General features: G+C 38.9%; 1 protein-coding gene across 4 annotated transcripts in view; it reads right to left on the reverse strand.

The window, feature by feature from the left end:
* LOC133648208 (protein diaphanous homolog 1) overlaps positions 1-18,230 on the reverse strand; it is a 232,003-nt gene that overhangs the window by 12,231 nt on the left and 201,542 nt on the right. For all 4 annotated transcript variants that reach the window (XM_062044059.1, XM_062044061.1, XM_062044058.1 and 1 more), the window contains one exon: positions 5,554-5,643. In XM_062044059.1, coding sequence (XP_061900043.1) covers positions 5,554-5,643 — 90 coding nt within the window. The remainder of the gene's footprint in view (positions 1-5,553; positions 5,644-18,230) is intronic.

Genomic DNA, 18,230 nt, shown 5'->3' on the forward strand with positions numbered 1-18,230 from the left:
GAGTCGATAAGAGTCTGGAGACAGGATACTACACAACTGCTAGTCTGACAGCATAGTAGAACTAACAAGAGTCGATAAGAGACAGGATACTACACAACTGCTAGTCTGACAGCATAGTAGAACTAACAAGAGTCGATAAGAGACAGGATACTACACAACTGCTAGTCTGACAGCATAGTAGAACTAACAAGAGTCGATAAGAGACAGGATACTACACAACTGCTAGTCTGACAGCATAGTAGAACTAACAAGAGTCGATAAGAGACTGGAGACAGGATACTACACAACTGCTAGTCTGACAGCATAGTAGAACTAACAAGAGTCGATAAGAGACAGGATACTACACAACTGCTAGTCTGACAGCATAGTAGAACTAACAAGAGTCGATAAGAGACAGGATACTACACAACTGCTAGTCTGACAGCATAGTAACAGCAAGTACACAACATGAGGACGGATCGATCCATTATATTGCGGGGTTGATATCAAGGGTAGTATCAGTATATGATCGATACGAGAGTGATTACGTCAATGTTATTTCCTCAAAACTACTGTCGTTTTTTTTTTTTAATGTTTACAAATGCAGAGCGTAATTATGTGGACACAGGGGGACTTTGATGGGGGAAGACAAAGGATTCAAATGAGTACTAAATAGTACACAATAACTAAAAGTTATTGTGTACTTTGTTTTGCTGTTTTGATTGTATGAAATATAAGAGAATAAGGAACGAGTTTAAATATCGTGTTTATATTGTTAAACTGTCAACATAAATTTAAACATCTAAAGTTAATACATGTGATTGGTCTTGGTATCGGATATATGAAAAATCGGTATCAGAATCGACAGCATAAAAACCTGATCTGAACATCCCTACCCTAAACTAACACCCTCCCCGGATTGCTAATAATCAAATGTAAACAATCAAATGCAGATACTTTTTCTTATGCCTTCTGATCTCTCTCTCTCTCTCTATGTCCACTACTTGCTGTCCATACCCCCCCCCCCTCCACACCCCTGATTGTAAATAATGTAAATAATTCAATGTGATTATCTTGTGTGATGACTGTATTATGATGATAGTATATATGATAGTATATATCTGTATCATGAATCAATTTAAGTGGACCCCGACTTAAACAAGTTGAAAAACGTTTTCGGGTGTTACCATTTAGTGGTCAATTGTACGGAATATGTACTTCACTGTGCAACCTACTAATAAAAGTCTCAATCAATCAATCGACTATCACAAAATCAATCAGGAGCGAGGCCAGATAAGTTTTCGTCGAATCTTATTTCAGGTGCATTTAATCATACAGTATACTACTAACCTTATGCTGACAATTTGGGGAAGGCCATTTTCTGTTCTAGCATGACTGTGTCCCGGTGTACCAAGCAAGGTTTATTAGGACATTGTTGAATCTGCGGAGGAACTTGAGCCCTAAGATCCAGACTAAAGCTCCTCTGAATAGACTAAACCTGCCACACCCGTGTAGAAGCTCATACAAAGCCTGGCTAGATTTGTAAACTCTGAAGGAGGACCAACTCCATTCATTACTTTATATATTATAGATATTTGTCCTAAACATAATACTTGTGTCTACATGTGAATGTGAATGGTTATCTTTCTGTGTTGGCCATGTGAAGAGGTGGCCACTTGTCCAGCTGAGTGCAGCTGGGATGTGCTCCAGCACCCCCGCCAAACCAAAAGGGATAAGCTGTAGAAAATGGCTCGATTGATGGATTGTATCTATTGCGTATGTAGTACACCCGAGATGACAATTTCACTGATGTTATAGGTTTATAATGACAAAACTACTAACTAATCATCTCCATGGATACAAGGGTAAGTCAAAGTCTGCTGTGGCTCTGGTGGTGTCCCATGTGTATCAAATGAACCAAAGACTGAGTGAGCCTACCACTTTTGTTTTGCTAAATGAAGTACTCTGACTCGCACACACATTGCCAAAACCAAAGAGAAGGTTTTGCTCTTGTGTGGGTCACAGTCTGGAAAGATGAGACATACTTCTAAGCGGTTGCAAAAGAGACGTTACAAACTCTGGACAAAGCTGACTCACAACACCAAGCATGGAAAATACTGACCACTGCTTAGAATGACTGTACGGTCAAAACTAGGCGAAAGGGAGGAGCCATGAAGAAATGTGATCTCCTCAGACGTAGTTCTCCTCTCCACCACAACTATGTATGCTTACTCTCTCACACATGTTCTGCTATTTCCTGTTGGCAGCTAAACACTAATATAGGGGGGCTGGCTACACCTCAGAGTGGGCCCCATTCTTCTTCTAAACATTATTCCTAATTGCCACTCACTCTACTTCCTCCATTTTTGTACTTTGGTTTCTTCAGTCGGACTCACGGGGTAGCAAATAAAAGTAGCTGCTTATCTTAATTGTAAACAGAAGAAAAGCAAAACACAGAAAACAAAAAGGCAGAAAGATTTCAGTCTCTATGACGGGGAGATATTTGACTCTGAAGCCTCGCTTCACATCTGGCTTCTATTGATGGTGCTGGGTTAGGTTTGCACACACTCTTACCCCCATACTCACACACACATTCATGCATTCACACACTTGGGCTGTCTCACTCAACACTGGACACTGACCAACTAACATTTCAAAGCACTTTGGCAAAGTTACTCATCTATAAATATTCCTGAAATGCTCTGTTTAATATACAAAAGCAGGGAAGTTGTCACGTTGTGTAAATGGTAAATAAAAACAGAATACAATGATTTTGCAAATCCTTTTCAACTAATATTCAATTGAATACACAGTGAATTGTGAAGGTCACGGCCTCAGATTCAGGAGGAGCAGTGTGGGTTCCGTACTGGTCATGTAACTCTTGGCAGGGTTCTTGGAGGTGCATGGGAGTTTGCCCAACCAGTCCACATGTGTTTTGTGGACTTGGAGAAGGCATGCGACCTTGTCCCTCGGGAACATTATCTTCCCCTGTATGCTCTACTTACCCTATATAAAACTCTTTCTGAACCACATCTAAACTACTGTAATGTCATCTGGTGTAACACCTTCCCAACCTACCTTCACAAATTAGAATCCATGCAAAAGAAAATCATACGTCCAAGTTTGCTTCCCCCACTCGACATCTATTTCATAATTATCATCTTTTAACACTGACAGAGTTCAATATTTATCAAAATGCTTGTTTAACCTATCAAGTCATCCACAGGCTGAATCTTAGGCTCTGTAGCTTGGTTCCTATCTACCATCCCCAGCATGCCCACAACACTCCTAACTTAGATCTGATATCAGGTAAACATGGTCTACTGGCTTGTACCGATCGAAGTGTTGTATGCAGGGGACCTAAGATTTGGAACCGGCTTAATGAGAGCCTCAAGATGCAGTATCCATTCTCCAACTTCAAAAACAAACTGAAAACTTACCTATTAAGCACCTATCTCTAATGCCTCATGTGGGGTTGACTACTGTTGGGTTTTGCATGGTCGAATGAATGTATGTGTGTATGTGTATGCGTGCTTTAGTATTATTATCTTGTGTTTATCATATAGTGTTGTTGTGCTTGCTACCATTTTTCATCATTCCATGTATATACTGTCCTCTGGACCCCCTGTCAAAAGCTTCTTCTAGCTTATTCGGGGGACCTTTTCACTTACCAATATCTTTAAATGATATTCACTACTATTGTAATTGTTCTATGGTATTGTGAATAAACTTTGAAGTCCTGTGGGGAGTGCTCAGAGAGTACGGGGAATTGGACTGCCTGATTGTGGCGGTCCGTTCCCTGTATGATCAGTGCCAGAGCTTGGTCCGTATTTCCGGCAGTAAGTCGGACCCGTTTCTAGTGAGGGTTGGACTTGGAAGTGTCACCGCTTCTGTTCATAAACTTTATGGACATCATTTTTAGGTGGAGTCAGGGTGTTGAGGGGATCCAGTATTAGCTCTCTGCTTTTTGCTGATGATGTGGTTCAGATGGCTTCATCAAGAGTGGATCCTGAGAGCTACAGGTGCTGCGTCTGCAGTGATGTGGACGCTGTATCGATTTGTTGTGGTGAAGAAGGAGCTGAGCCAAAAGGCAAAGCTCTCAATTTACCGGTCGATCTACGTTCCCATCCTCACCTATGGTCATGAGCTTTGGGTTGTGACCGAAAGGACAAGATCACGGGTACAAGCGGCAGAAAAGAGTACACTCCGCCGGGTCTCTCCCTTAGAGATAGGGTGAGAAGCTCTGTCATTAAGGAGGAGCTCAGAGTAAAGCCGCTGCTCCTCCACATGGAGAGGAGCCAAATGAGGTGGTTCGGGCATCTGGTCAGGATGTCCCCAAACGCCTCCCTTGGGATGTGTTTAGGGCACGTCCGACTGATCGGAGGCCACAGGGAAGACCCGGGACATGTCGGGGGACTATGTCTTCCAGCTGGCCTGGTAACGTCTCGGGATCCCCCCAAAGGAACTGGACAAAGTGGCTTGGGCTGCTGCCCCCGCGACCTGACCTCGGATGATTGGAAAAAGATGGATAACCATTCTCGGCGACCCTAGGTATCCGCCATTTTTGTCCTACTGATGCCACAGAGGGGCAGACAGCCTTGAATAACGTTTAACGTCCTTTTCATTAAAAGTGCTAGACTTCATATAGAGTCGGCCATTCTTAAATCCAATGTTTTTTTTTAGTATCGATAAAATCTACACTACCGTTCAAAAGTTTGGGGTCACCCAAACAATTTAGTGGAATAGCCTTCATTTCTAAGAACAAGAATAGACTGTGGAGTTTCAGATGAAAGTTCTCTTTTTCTGGCCATTTTGAGCATTTAATTGACCCCACAAATGTGATGCTCCAGAAACTCAATCTGCTCAAAGGAAGGTCAGTTTTGTGGCTTCTGTAACGAGCTAAACTGTTTTCAGATGTGTGAACATGATTGCACAAGGGTTTTCTAATCATCAATTAGCCTTCTGAGCCAATGAGCAAACACATTGTACCATTAGAACACTGGAGTGATAGTTGCTGGAAATACACCTATGTAGATATTGCACCAAAAAGCAGACATTTGCATTAGAATAGTCATTTACCACATTAGCAATGTATAGAGTGTATTTCTTTCAAGTTAAGACTAGTTTAAAGTTATCTTCATTGAAAAGTACAGTGCTTTTCCTTCAAAAATAAGGACATTTACATGTGACCCCAAACTTTTCAACAGTAGTGTATATATGGCCTTTTAAATCAATGTTGGATCGATACCTAGGCCATGCTTCTTTCTTCTCCTTTTTGGACATGTTGAAATTGGGGATATGTGATGTACCATATTGTAACTGTATACATAATAAACTGTTACCATTACCATGTTTCTGCTTGTAACTCCTCTACCCATACACCCACTCGCAGCGCCCTCCCCTCCGTCTGCCTACATGTCATTAGAGGTGGCCATAAAAGAACACATAAAAAACCCCAAGTGGAAGGAACACATCTGTTCTGAATTGAGAACGACAAGGTGACAAAAAGTAAGAGTGTTTTATGAGAAGATGTGCTGCACCCAAAAAGATATGGCTTGTGGACAGTAAGTGTACCTGCTTGCCGTGGTCCTCTTTTCCTCCTGAAAGCAGCGCCAGACTGCAGTGCCTCCAAGAGGCCGTCCATGATGCCCGTCTCATCACCCTCTGCAACACATGCAAACATCACATAAGCAGTGCAACAATACACCAAGTACATTATCCTTCATCATTGTATTCATGTAATCAACACATGTATACCATCTAATTTGGTGGAGTTCTTATGTATGACCTTCTCTCAGAAGCACATGGAGTATTTATTAGCTGGGCAGCCATGTTGGAAGATTTGCCATATTAACCCAGATAGAATTTGACCTACTGTAATTTCCGGACTATAAGCCGCACCTGACTATAAGCCGCACCAGCTAAATTTAGGGGAAAATACAGATTGCTCCATATATAAGCCGCACCCTTGTATAAGCCGCAGGGACCAGAACGAGGGGAAAAAGTAGCGGCTTAGTCCGGAAATGACTGTAGTTCAGCTGCTGTGACTGCCAGAGGCTCGATGCTGTATTTTTATTTAGAACAAACTTAAAAAAACACAGCCTTTATTAGAGATACACAATATAAACCAGTGGTTCTTAACCTGGGTTCGATCGACCCCAAGGGGTTCGGTGAGTCGGCCTCGGGGGTTCGGCGGAGGTCAAAACACACCTGACTCATCGTGTAAATAAAAACTTCTCCCTATTATGGATACCCCCAAACAATGTTCCCTCTAATTTTCCACATGTGTGAGCAAACGTAAAAACTCCTTGAGCGTTCAGTGCAGCGCACGTGAGCGACGTCAGACGTGCACATGCACCGTGGCCACACCAGCAGCACACCTGTCCCAAACCTGACTAAATAAGTTCAATGTTTTATTATTGTAATCAAATGACAGCAGTCCTTTCCATGAGATTATTTTCTAATATAAGTGTGTTGGCCCACTTTCAATGACAATAACAACAAATATTGTTTTTCATGAGCTGTGTACTAGTATTGTATGTCTGGGTGGGGGTCCTGCTTTGGAAATAATGTGTACACCTTTCAGATATCGCATTTAGTTCCCACTAAAACATTCACATGTTGCACAATGAGATGTAAACATGGGATCATGTGTAGGGATGATGTTTGATAAGGAATTACAGAGTTCGAGTCTATTATCAAATCCTCTTATCGAACCGATTCCTTATGGATTCTCTTATGGAGTCCAGATAGGTTGTTGTATATGGAAAAAAACACACAATATTTGGTTGAACAAAAGCTCACTTTTATTAAATAATAAAAAAATTTAATCTAATAAATAAATAAATATTGACTGTTACCCACCTAAAAAAATAAAATAAAATAAATAAATATTGACTGTTGTTACCCAAAGTATATTAAGTGGGATTTTTTATAAAAACAAATATATACAGTAACACAAAAACAAGCTGTCTCTGTGATCACTATAGGTGTATAAATAATAATATAGTGTTAAATAAAATCAGTCCCTTGGGCACAAAACTGGAAATAATACAGCTCTCCAAAAAGTGCACTTCTGCTGCTATTTGACATAACTGTTTGTTATGATGCTTTGACATTTTTGCACTTTATTTCTTTATTGAAAGAAAATTCTATGAAGAGAAAAGTTGTTTGCAAATGTGGTTACAATGCTGAAAAATGAAAAGTTAAAGCTAAAAAAAGAAATACAGTTAACATTATTTCTTTATAGGGGGGAAAATGTGTTGAGCTAGGGAATATAACAACTACACTACCCAGCATGCAACGGGAGTGACGAGCATGCGCGGTAGCCCCGAAAAGTGTTGCATGTTGCCACGCTGTGCAAGTAAACATCAAGAACTCCGCCAACACGCCTCCTCTGCATTATTTATAATTAGACAGACAACACATCTACAGTGTGATTTTGTAACGTTTACAAGGAAAGAAAAACAAAAGTTAAAAAAGGGAGTTGTGTTGTATATATATGTATGTGCTGCGGTGTCATATATGTTGTATATATATGTATGTGCTGCAGTGTTGTATATATATGTATGTGCTGCGGTTGTTTTAAGAACGTGACAGCTGCCGTAAAGGAGGTGCGTTGCTAGCCTGGTTGCTATGTTTCCGGTTGGTGGTAAAAGTGTTCGTCATGTGTTGTACCCCGCTCAAATCTCTCAGTAAAGTTATTCGATGGATTATAGCTTTTGTTTTGAACTTTATTACACCTTGGAGCGCTTTTTCCGGTCCATTGTTTTTCCTGCTTTCTCTATCTGCGCCTAATGACTGAGCTACGTGACGTCATTTATTGTGATGTCACACGGAGCATTTCTGGTCGGGACGGGATTCGAATAAAGAATCAACTCTTTTCCTTTACTATAATGGTCTCGATAACGGGTACCGGTTCTCAAAAAGGGATTCGAGTCCGAGGACTCGGTTCTTTTCTTATCAAACAACCGGGAAAACCGGTTTCGAGTATCATCCCTAATCATGTGTACATTCCTGTACCTTTCTGTTTGTAAAATGTATCTTTATTAGTATTTCTTTAAAATAATAACATCATTTCATGACTAATATTTATAAATTAAGATTAAATTAAAGAAAAAAACATGTTATTTTTCACTAAAGAAGGGTTGGGTGAATGTGCACATGAAACTGGTGGGGGTTCACTACCTCCAACAAGGTTAACAACCACTCTTATAAACCCTTGAAAATGAACATCTTTTGTTTACATTGATTATGATATCAGCAGGGAAGTAATTAACGGTGCAGTTGACTATTGTACTGTTTGTTTACATCCTTTTTGGAGGGGCAACGGGTGTTTTTGAAGGATCCTGTGTGTGTGTGTGTGTGTGTGTGTGTGTGTGTGTGTGTGTGTGTGTGTGTGTGTGTGTGTGTGTGTCAACATTCAGTGGCACAGCTCAGCAGTCAGGCAGCTGTGTTTAATTATTTCTGAATAGGAAAACAGGGGTCTGAAAAAAAGAGGCAATGGGGTTAAAGGTTTATGTTGTCAACCCCCCGCCCCCCATGCCCCACATACGCAGGCAGACACACACACACACACACACACACACACACACACACACACACACACACACACACACACACACACACACACACACACACACACACACACACACACACACACACACACACACACACACACACACACACACGCAGGCAGGCACACACACACACAGCATGTAATCCTGCAATAAGCCATGTGGCAGATGGCCTGAGGACACGCCAGTAAAACGCCTAACACTTTTTCCCTCCACGGCTCATGTGCACCCCTCGGTGTTGACGTCTGGGAACTACAGCTCATTGATGCCTCGCTGTGTTTAGTCTTTGACAGAAGCCTATTTGACACAGTCCCGCTTACACTAATCAGACGGTTGTGCAATTAAACAAGACACAAACCAGAAGGCAAGACACTGCACAGCAGTGTTAATATAGTTGTTTATCTTTGCGATTGACCTTGGGCACAAGTGCTTGACAAACACATCATTATTTCACTTCATGGATGCTTTTGTTTGCTTTATTAGGGTTGCACAAAAGAGCTAACTGTGCTTGTTAATTGTGCATTACTTCACTGTGGCATCGAGACACAATAAAGTGAGGTCCAAAGTCCAATCTAAGCTTGTCACATGTTCACACGAGGACCAGCGGAACAAATCAAAGTTAAGGTCCTGCTTGAGGCTCCTAAGAACATCAACACAGATTATTTCTGTAATAGCAGTAGATCACGCCAGCTGTTAAACATGTCTCTCTGGGTCTGATATATTCACACACACACACACAAGGGCAGCCTCTTGCGTGGAGCAACAGCACCCCCAGTGGACACTCAAATCCCATAAAAGGAATTGGTGCAAATAAATCACAGCAGGGGGAATTAGTGCAGCCTCAAGTCTGATCTTGTGCTCTCTCACCCTCTGCCTGCCTCCTCCCTCGCTGAGAGACAACAACACAGTCTACACCCAAAGGCAGCATCTGCCGCCCTGCTTCTTCCTCCCCCTCCCCCCATCATGGTCACACACAAGCTCTTGCGTGGAGCGTGAGCACTCCTAGTGGCGGCTCCTGTAGCAGCATCAGAGTGGGCGTGGACTCTATGGGCGTGGAGGCCAGACATCCCCACTCCCTCTTTTCTTCATGAAACAAGGAGCTCTTTTCCACATTCTACTGACACCTAGCTGTGGGAGTAAGGAACAACCCTAGTAGTCAGAGATGAAGAGCAAGTGGGAAATAGAGGGTGAATGTGATATCACACACACACACACACACACACACACACACACACACACACACACACACACACACACACACACACACACACACACACACACACACACACACACACACACACACACACACACACACACACACACACACACACACACACACACACACACACACACACACACACACAGTAACTGTATTATATGAAGTTTAACTGCATATTAATTACCATTGCTATTTTCAACATTGTATTTATACCTTTTAACACTGCATATCAATCAATCAATCAATGTTTATTTACAAACCCCGTTTCCATATGAGTTGGGAAATTGTGTTAGATGTAAATATAAACGGAATACAATGATTTGCAAATCCTTTTCAAGCCATATTCAGTTGAATATGCTACAAAGACAACATATTTGATGGTCAAACTCAAAAACTTTATTTTTTTTTTGCAAATAATTATTAACTTAGAATTTCATGGCTGCAACACGTGCCAAAGTAGTTGGGAAAGGGCATGTTCACCACTGTGTTACATGGCCTTTCCTTTTAACAACACTCAGTAAAGGTTTGGGAACTGAGGAGACACATTTTTGAAGTGGAATTCTTTCCCATTCTTGCTTGATGTACAGCTTAAGTTGTTCAACAGTCCGGGGGTATCCCTTGTGCTATTGCAGGTGCCACACATTTTCAATGTCTGGACTACAGGCAGGCCAGTATAGTACCCGCACTCTTTTACTATGAAGCCACCTTGATGTAACACGTGGCTTGGCATTGTCTTGCTGAAATAAGCAGGGGCGTCCATGCTTGGATGGCAACATATGTTGCTCCAAAAGCTGTATGTACCTTTCAGCATTAATGGCGCCTTCACAGATGTGTAAGTTACCCATGTCTTGGGCACTAATACACCCCCATACCATCACACATGCTGCCTTTTACACTTTGCGCCTAGAACAATCCGGATGGTTCTTTTCCTCTTTGGTCCGGAGGACACGACGTCCACAGTTTCCAAAAACAATTTGAAATGTGGACTCGTCAGACCACAGAACACTTTTCCACTTTGTATCAGTCCATCTTAGATGAGCTCAGGCCCAGCGAAGCCGACGGCGTTTCTGGGTGTTGTTGATAAACGGTTTTCGCCTTGCATCGGAGAGTTTTAACTTGCACTTACAGATGTAGCGACCAACTGTAGTTACTGACAGTGGGTTTCTGAAGTGTTCCTGAGCCCATGTGGTGATATCCTTTACACACTGATGTGGCTTGTTGATGCAGTACAGCCTGAGGGATGGAAGGTCACGGGCTTAGCTGCTTACGTGCAGTGATTTCTCCACATTCTCTGAACCCTTTGATGATATTACGGAGCGTAGATGGTGAAATCCCTAAATTCCTTGCAATAGCTGCTTGAGAAAGGTTGTTCTTAAACTGTTCAACAATTTGCTCAGGCATTTGTTGACAAAGTGGTGACCCTCGCCCCATCCTTGTTTGTGAATGACTGAGCATTTCATGGAATCTACTTTTATACCCAATCATGGCACCCACCTGTTCCCAATTAGCCTGCACACCTGTGGGATGTTCCAAATAAGTGTTTGATGAGCATTCCTCAACTTTATCAGTATTTATTGCCACCTTTCACAACTTCTTTGTCACGTGTTGCTGCCATCAAATTCTAAAGTTAATGATTATTTGCAAAAAAATAATGTTTATGAGTTTGAACATCAAATATGTTGTCTTTGTAGCATATTCAACTGAATATGGCTTGAAAGGGATTTGCAAATCATTGTATTCCGTTTATATTTACATCTAACACCATTTCCCAACTCATATGGAAACGGGGTTTGTATATAGCCCTAAATCACAAGTGTCTCAAAGGGTTGCACAAGCCGAATTGCATATTTTCTTGCCACACGGGAAATGACCAACATTAAAAAGAGAAGATATAAGTCAACACAATATTGTAAGAGTTTGTAGTAGCATAAATGATCAGTAACATGTGGAGAAGATAGATTAAATAGGCTCTGCTTTTTCAGACATGTTGAATTGAGCAAATTTAACCAGCTGCTGTTCCTTAATGTAACGTGTCAAGTTTTTCTTTTTTTTAAATAATGAATCAGTCCAACAAAATAATACACAATAATAGTACGATTCCAGATACAATTCCAATCCCGGCCCAGCAACATTCAGAATAACAACCAACAGAGCAATTGAGAGGACACACCAACATGACAATCCAAAAGTAGTCAAACAAGAATGAATAATATCAACAACAGTATCAATATTAGTAAGAATTCCAACATAGCAGTGATCAGAAATCCCTCATTTACATTAAAAAATAAAATAAAAACATTAAAAAAAGAACAATAGTGTCACAGTGGCTGACACTTGCATCACATCTCATAAGCTTGACAACACACTGTGTCCAATATTTTACACAAAGATAAAATAAGTCATGTTTTAGGTTCATTTATTAGTTAAAACAAATTGTAATAATGGATCCCATATTCCAATATATGACTCATTATTATCTCAACTAAATGCAGATTTTTCCATAGCTTGTGTATACCAGTCAGTATTTAATATGTTTGTATACCAGTCAATATTTAGTATGTGTGTATACCAGTCAATATTTAGTATGTGTGTATACCAGTCAATATTTAGTATGTGTGTATACCAGTCAGTATTTAATATGTTTGTATACCAGTCAATATTTAATATGTGTGTATACCAGTCAATATTTAGTATGTGTGTATACCAAACAATATTTAGTATGTGTGTATACCAGTCAATATTTAGTATGTGTGTATACCAGTCAATATTTAGTATGTGTGTATACCAGTCAGTATTTAATATGTTTGTATACCAGTCAATATTTAATATGTGTGTATACCAGTCAATATTTAGTATGTGTGTATACCAGACAATATTTAGTATGTGTGTATACCAGTCAATATTTAGTATGTGTGTATACCAGTCAGTATTTAATATGTTTGTATACCAGTCAATATTTAATATGTGTGTATACCAGTCAATATTTAGTATGTGTGTATACCAAACAATATTTAGTATGTGTGTATACCAGTCAATATTTAGTATGTGTGTATACCAGTCAATATTTAATATGTTTGTATACCAGTCAATATTTAATATGTGTGTATACCAGTCAATATTTAGTATGTGTGTATACCAAACAATATTTAGTATGTGTGTATACCAGTCAATATTTAGTATGTGTGTATACCAGTCAGTATTTAATATGTTTGTATACCAGTCAATATTTAATATGTGTGTATACCAGTCAATATTTAGTATGTGTGTATACCAGACAATATTTAGTATGTGTGTATACCAGTCAATATTTAGTATGTGTGTATACCAGTCAATATTTAGTATGTGTGTATACCAGTCAATATTTAGTATGTGTGTATACCAGTCAATATTTAGTATGTGTGTATACCAGTCAATATTTAGTATGTGTGTATACCAGTCAGTATTTAATATGTTTGTATACCAGTCAATATTTAGTATGTGTGTATACCAGTCAATATTTAGTATGTGTGTATACCAGTCAGTATTTAGTATGTTTGTATACCAGTCAGTATTTAGTATGTTTGTATACCAGTCAATATTTAGTATGTGTGTATACCAGTCAATATTTAGTACGTGTGTATACCAGTCAGTATTTAATATGTTTGTATACCAGTCAATATTTAGTATGTGTGTATACCAGTCAATATTTAGTATGTGTGTATACCAGTCAATATTTAGTATGTGTGTATACCAGTCAATATTTAGTATGTGTGTATACCAGTCAATACTTAGTATGTGTGTATTAGGGCTGGGTGATATATGGAATATACTGGATATATCGCGGGTTTGTCTCTGTGCGATATAGACAATGACTATATGGTGATATTGGAGTATACCTTCTCACGCAGTTGCTTTTAGCTGCGGGCATTACACTACATGCTCTTCTCACTCTTTCTTGTCTCTCCTTCTCACAGAGACTTAAAACAAGCGCACCTTCTTACATACGTCACATACTGTCACGTCACACGCTCCCGCGGAGCAGACAGGTAGCGGCATGGTAAGGTTAGCTGTGATGCTAACGGTGTGGTGCGGGTGGTAATACGAGAGAGAGAAGGTGCGAATCTGGTAACAAATGAAGGAAGAATTAATTCCCAAGAAAAACAGCAGGGGGTCCATCGTCTGGCGGTGGTTTGGCTTCAAGCGGGTAGATGGTGAACAAGTATGCGGCAAAAGCGTTGCTACAAAAAGTAGCAGCACTGCTAATATGTAGCATCATTTGAAAAGTCACCTGCTAGAGAATGAAGAGTGCTTGAAACTCTGCATGTCAACATCTCCGCTTGGTGCCACACCAACAAAATGGCCAAGCAACCATTTCCACATCAACACCGTATGAAACAAATAGTCAACAACAGAAGGAGATAACGTCCGCAGGAACCTACCACATAGTGAAGGACATACACTATTTGATGTCCTATTATGCAGCTCATTTTTATTTGACACTTATTGAAATATCTTGTGTGACATCATGCACAAAAGTGCACTTTATATGTTTTAAACTATTGTAGTGGCGTTCTGTACAAAAAATGCACTTTAATTTAGTGTTGTTTTGATATGTCATCTTAGTGACATCATGCACAAAAGTGCACTAATAGCTTGTTTTAAAATGTCTGACAATCTTGCACTTTCTGTTTTGGAAATGACATGAATGTTTGTGCCACTGCTTAATAACTGTTTCATAAATACACTTTTAGTAAATTGACTTAGTTGTGATTTCCATCTCTGCATGAAAGTTTAAAAGTAGCATATATTAATGCAGTATGAAGAAGAATGTTTTAATGTAGACACATAGAATCATCATACTGCTGTGATTATATGCATCAAGTGTTCATTCAAGGCTAAGGCAAAATATCCACATATATATGGTGTATCGTGACATGGACTAAACATATCCACATATATATGGTGTATGGTGACATGGCCTAAACATATCCATATATATATGGTGTATGGTGATATGGACTAAACATATCCACATATATATGGTGTATGGTGATATGGACTAAACATATCCACATATATATGGTGTATCGTGACATGGACTAAACATATCCACATATATATGGTGTATCGTGATATGGACTAAACATATCCACATATATATGGTGTATCGTGACATGGACTAAACATATCCACATATATATGGTGTATCGTGACATGGACTAAACATATCCACATATATATGGTGTATCGTGACATGGACTAAACATATCCACATATATATGGTGTATCGTGACATGGACTAAACATATCCACATATATATGGTGTATCGTGATATGGACTAAACATATCCACATATATATGGTGTATCGTGACATGGACTAAACATATCCACATATATATGGTGTATCGTGATATGGACTAAACATATCCACATATATATGGTGTATGGTGACATGGACTAAACATATCCACATATATATGGTGTATGGTGACATGGACTAAACATATCCACATATATATGGTGTATCGTGACATGGACTAAACATATCCACATATATATGGTGTATCGTGATATGGACTAAACATATCCACATATATATGGTGTATCGTGACATGGACTAAACATATCCACATATATATGGTGTATCGTGATATGGACTAAACATATCCACATATATATGGTGTATGGTGACATGGACTAAACATATCCACATATATATGGTGTATCGTGACATGGACTAAACATATCCACATATATATGGTGTATGGTGACATGGACTAAACATATCCACATATATATGGTGTATGGTGACATGGACTAAACATATCCACATATATATGGTGTATGGTGACATGGACTAAACATATCCACATATATATGGTGTATGGTGACATGGACTAAACATATCCACATATATATGGTGTATGGTGACATGGACTAAACATATCCACATATATATGGTGTATGGTGACATGGACTAAACATATCCACATATATATGGTGTATGGTGACATGGACTAAACATATCCACATATATATGGTGTATGGTGACATGGACTAAACATATCCACATATATATGGTGTATGGTGACATGGACTAAACATATCCACATATATATGGTGTATGGTGACATGGACTAAACATATCCACATATATATAGTGTATGGTGACATGGACTAAACATATCCACATATATATGGTGTATCGTGACATGGACTAAACATATCCACATATATATGGTGTATGGTGACATGGACTAAACATATCCACATATATATGGTGTATGGTGATATGGACTAAACATATCCACATATATATGGTGTATCGTGACATGGACTAAACATATCCACATATATATGGTGTATCGTGACATGGACTAGACATATCCACATATATATGGTGTATCGTGACATGGACTAAACATATCCACATATATATGGTGTATGGTGACATGGACTAAACATATCCACATATATATGGTGTATGGTGACATGGACTAAACATATCCACATATATATGGTGTATGGTGACATGGACTAAACATATCCACATATATATGGTGTATGGTGACATGGACTAAACATATCCACATATATATGGTGTATGGTGACATGGACTAAACATATCCACATATATATGGTGTATGGTGACATGGACTAAACATATCCACATATATATGGTGTATGGTGACATGGACTAAACATATCCACATATATATGGTGTATCGTGACATGGACTAGACATATCCACATATATATGGTGTATGGTGACATGGACTAAACATATCCACATATATATGGTGTATGGTGACATGGACTAAACATATCCACATATATATGGTGTATGGTGACATGGACTAAACATATCCACATATATATGGTGTATGGTGACATGGACTAAACATATCCACATATATATGGTGTATGGTGACATGGACTAAACATATCCACATATATATGGTGTATGGTGACATGGACTAAACATATCCACATATATATGGTGTATGGTGACATGGACTAAACATATCCACATATATATAGTGTATGGTGACATGGACTAAACATATCCACATATATATGGTGTATCGTGACATGGACTAAACATATCCACATATATATGGTGTATGGTGACATGGACTAAACATATCCACATATATATGGTGTATGGTGATATGGACTAAACATATCCACATATATATGGTGTATCGTGACATGGACTAAACATATCCACATATATATGGTGTATGGTGATATGGACTAAACATATCCACATATATATGGTGTATCGTGACATGGACTAAACATATCCACATATATATGGTGTATGGTGACATGGACTAAACATATCCACATATATATGGTGTATGGTGACATGGACTAAACATATCCACATATATATGGTGTATGGTGACATGGACTAAACATATCCACATATATATGGTGTATGGTGATATGGACTAAACATATCCACATATATATGGTGTATCGTGACATGGACTAAACATATCCACATATATATGGTGTATCGTGACATGGACTAGACATATCCACATATATATGGTGTATCGTGACATGGACTAAACATATCCACATATATATGGTGTATGGTGACATGGACTAAACATATCCACATATATATGGTGTATGGTGACATGGACTAAACATATCCACATATATATGGTGTATGGTGACATGGACTAAACATATCCACATATATATGGTGTATGGTGACATGGACTAAACATATCCACATATATATGGTGTATGGTGACATGGACTAAACATATCCACATATATATGGTGTATGGTGACATGGACTAAACATATCCACATATATATGGTGTATGGTGACATGGACTAAACATATCCACATATATATAGTGTATGGTGACATGGACTAAACATATCCACATATATATGGTGTATCGTGACATGGACTAAACATATCCACATATATATGGTGTATGGTGACATGGACTAAACATATCCACATATATATGGTGTATGGTGATATGGACTAAACATATCCACATATATATGGTGTATCGTGACATGGACTAAACATATCCACATATATATGGTGTATCGTGACATGGACTAGACATATCCACATATATATGGTGTATCGTGACATGGACTAAACATATCCACATATATATGGTGTATGGTGACATGGACTAAACATATCCACATATATATGGTGTATCGTGACATGGACTAAACATATCCACATATATATGGTGTATCGTGACATGGACTAAACATATCCACATATATATGGTGTATGGTGACATGGACTAAACATATCCACATATATATGGTGTATGGTGATATGGACTAAACATATCCACATATATATGGTGTATCGTGACATGGACTAAACATATCCACATATATATGGTGTATCGTGACATGGACTAGACATATCCACATATATATGGTGTATCGTGACATGGACTAAACATATCCACATAT

Source organism: Entelurus aequoreus, linkage group LG04 (genome assembly GCF_033978785.1).
Source record: "Entelurus aequoreus isolate RoL-2023_Sb linkage group LG04, RoL_Eaeq_v1.1, whole genome shotgun sequence".
Lineage (NCBI taxonomy): Eukaryota > Metazoa > Chordata > Actinopteri > Syngnathiformes > Syngnathidae > Entelurus > Entelurus aequoreus.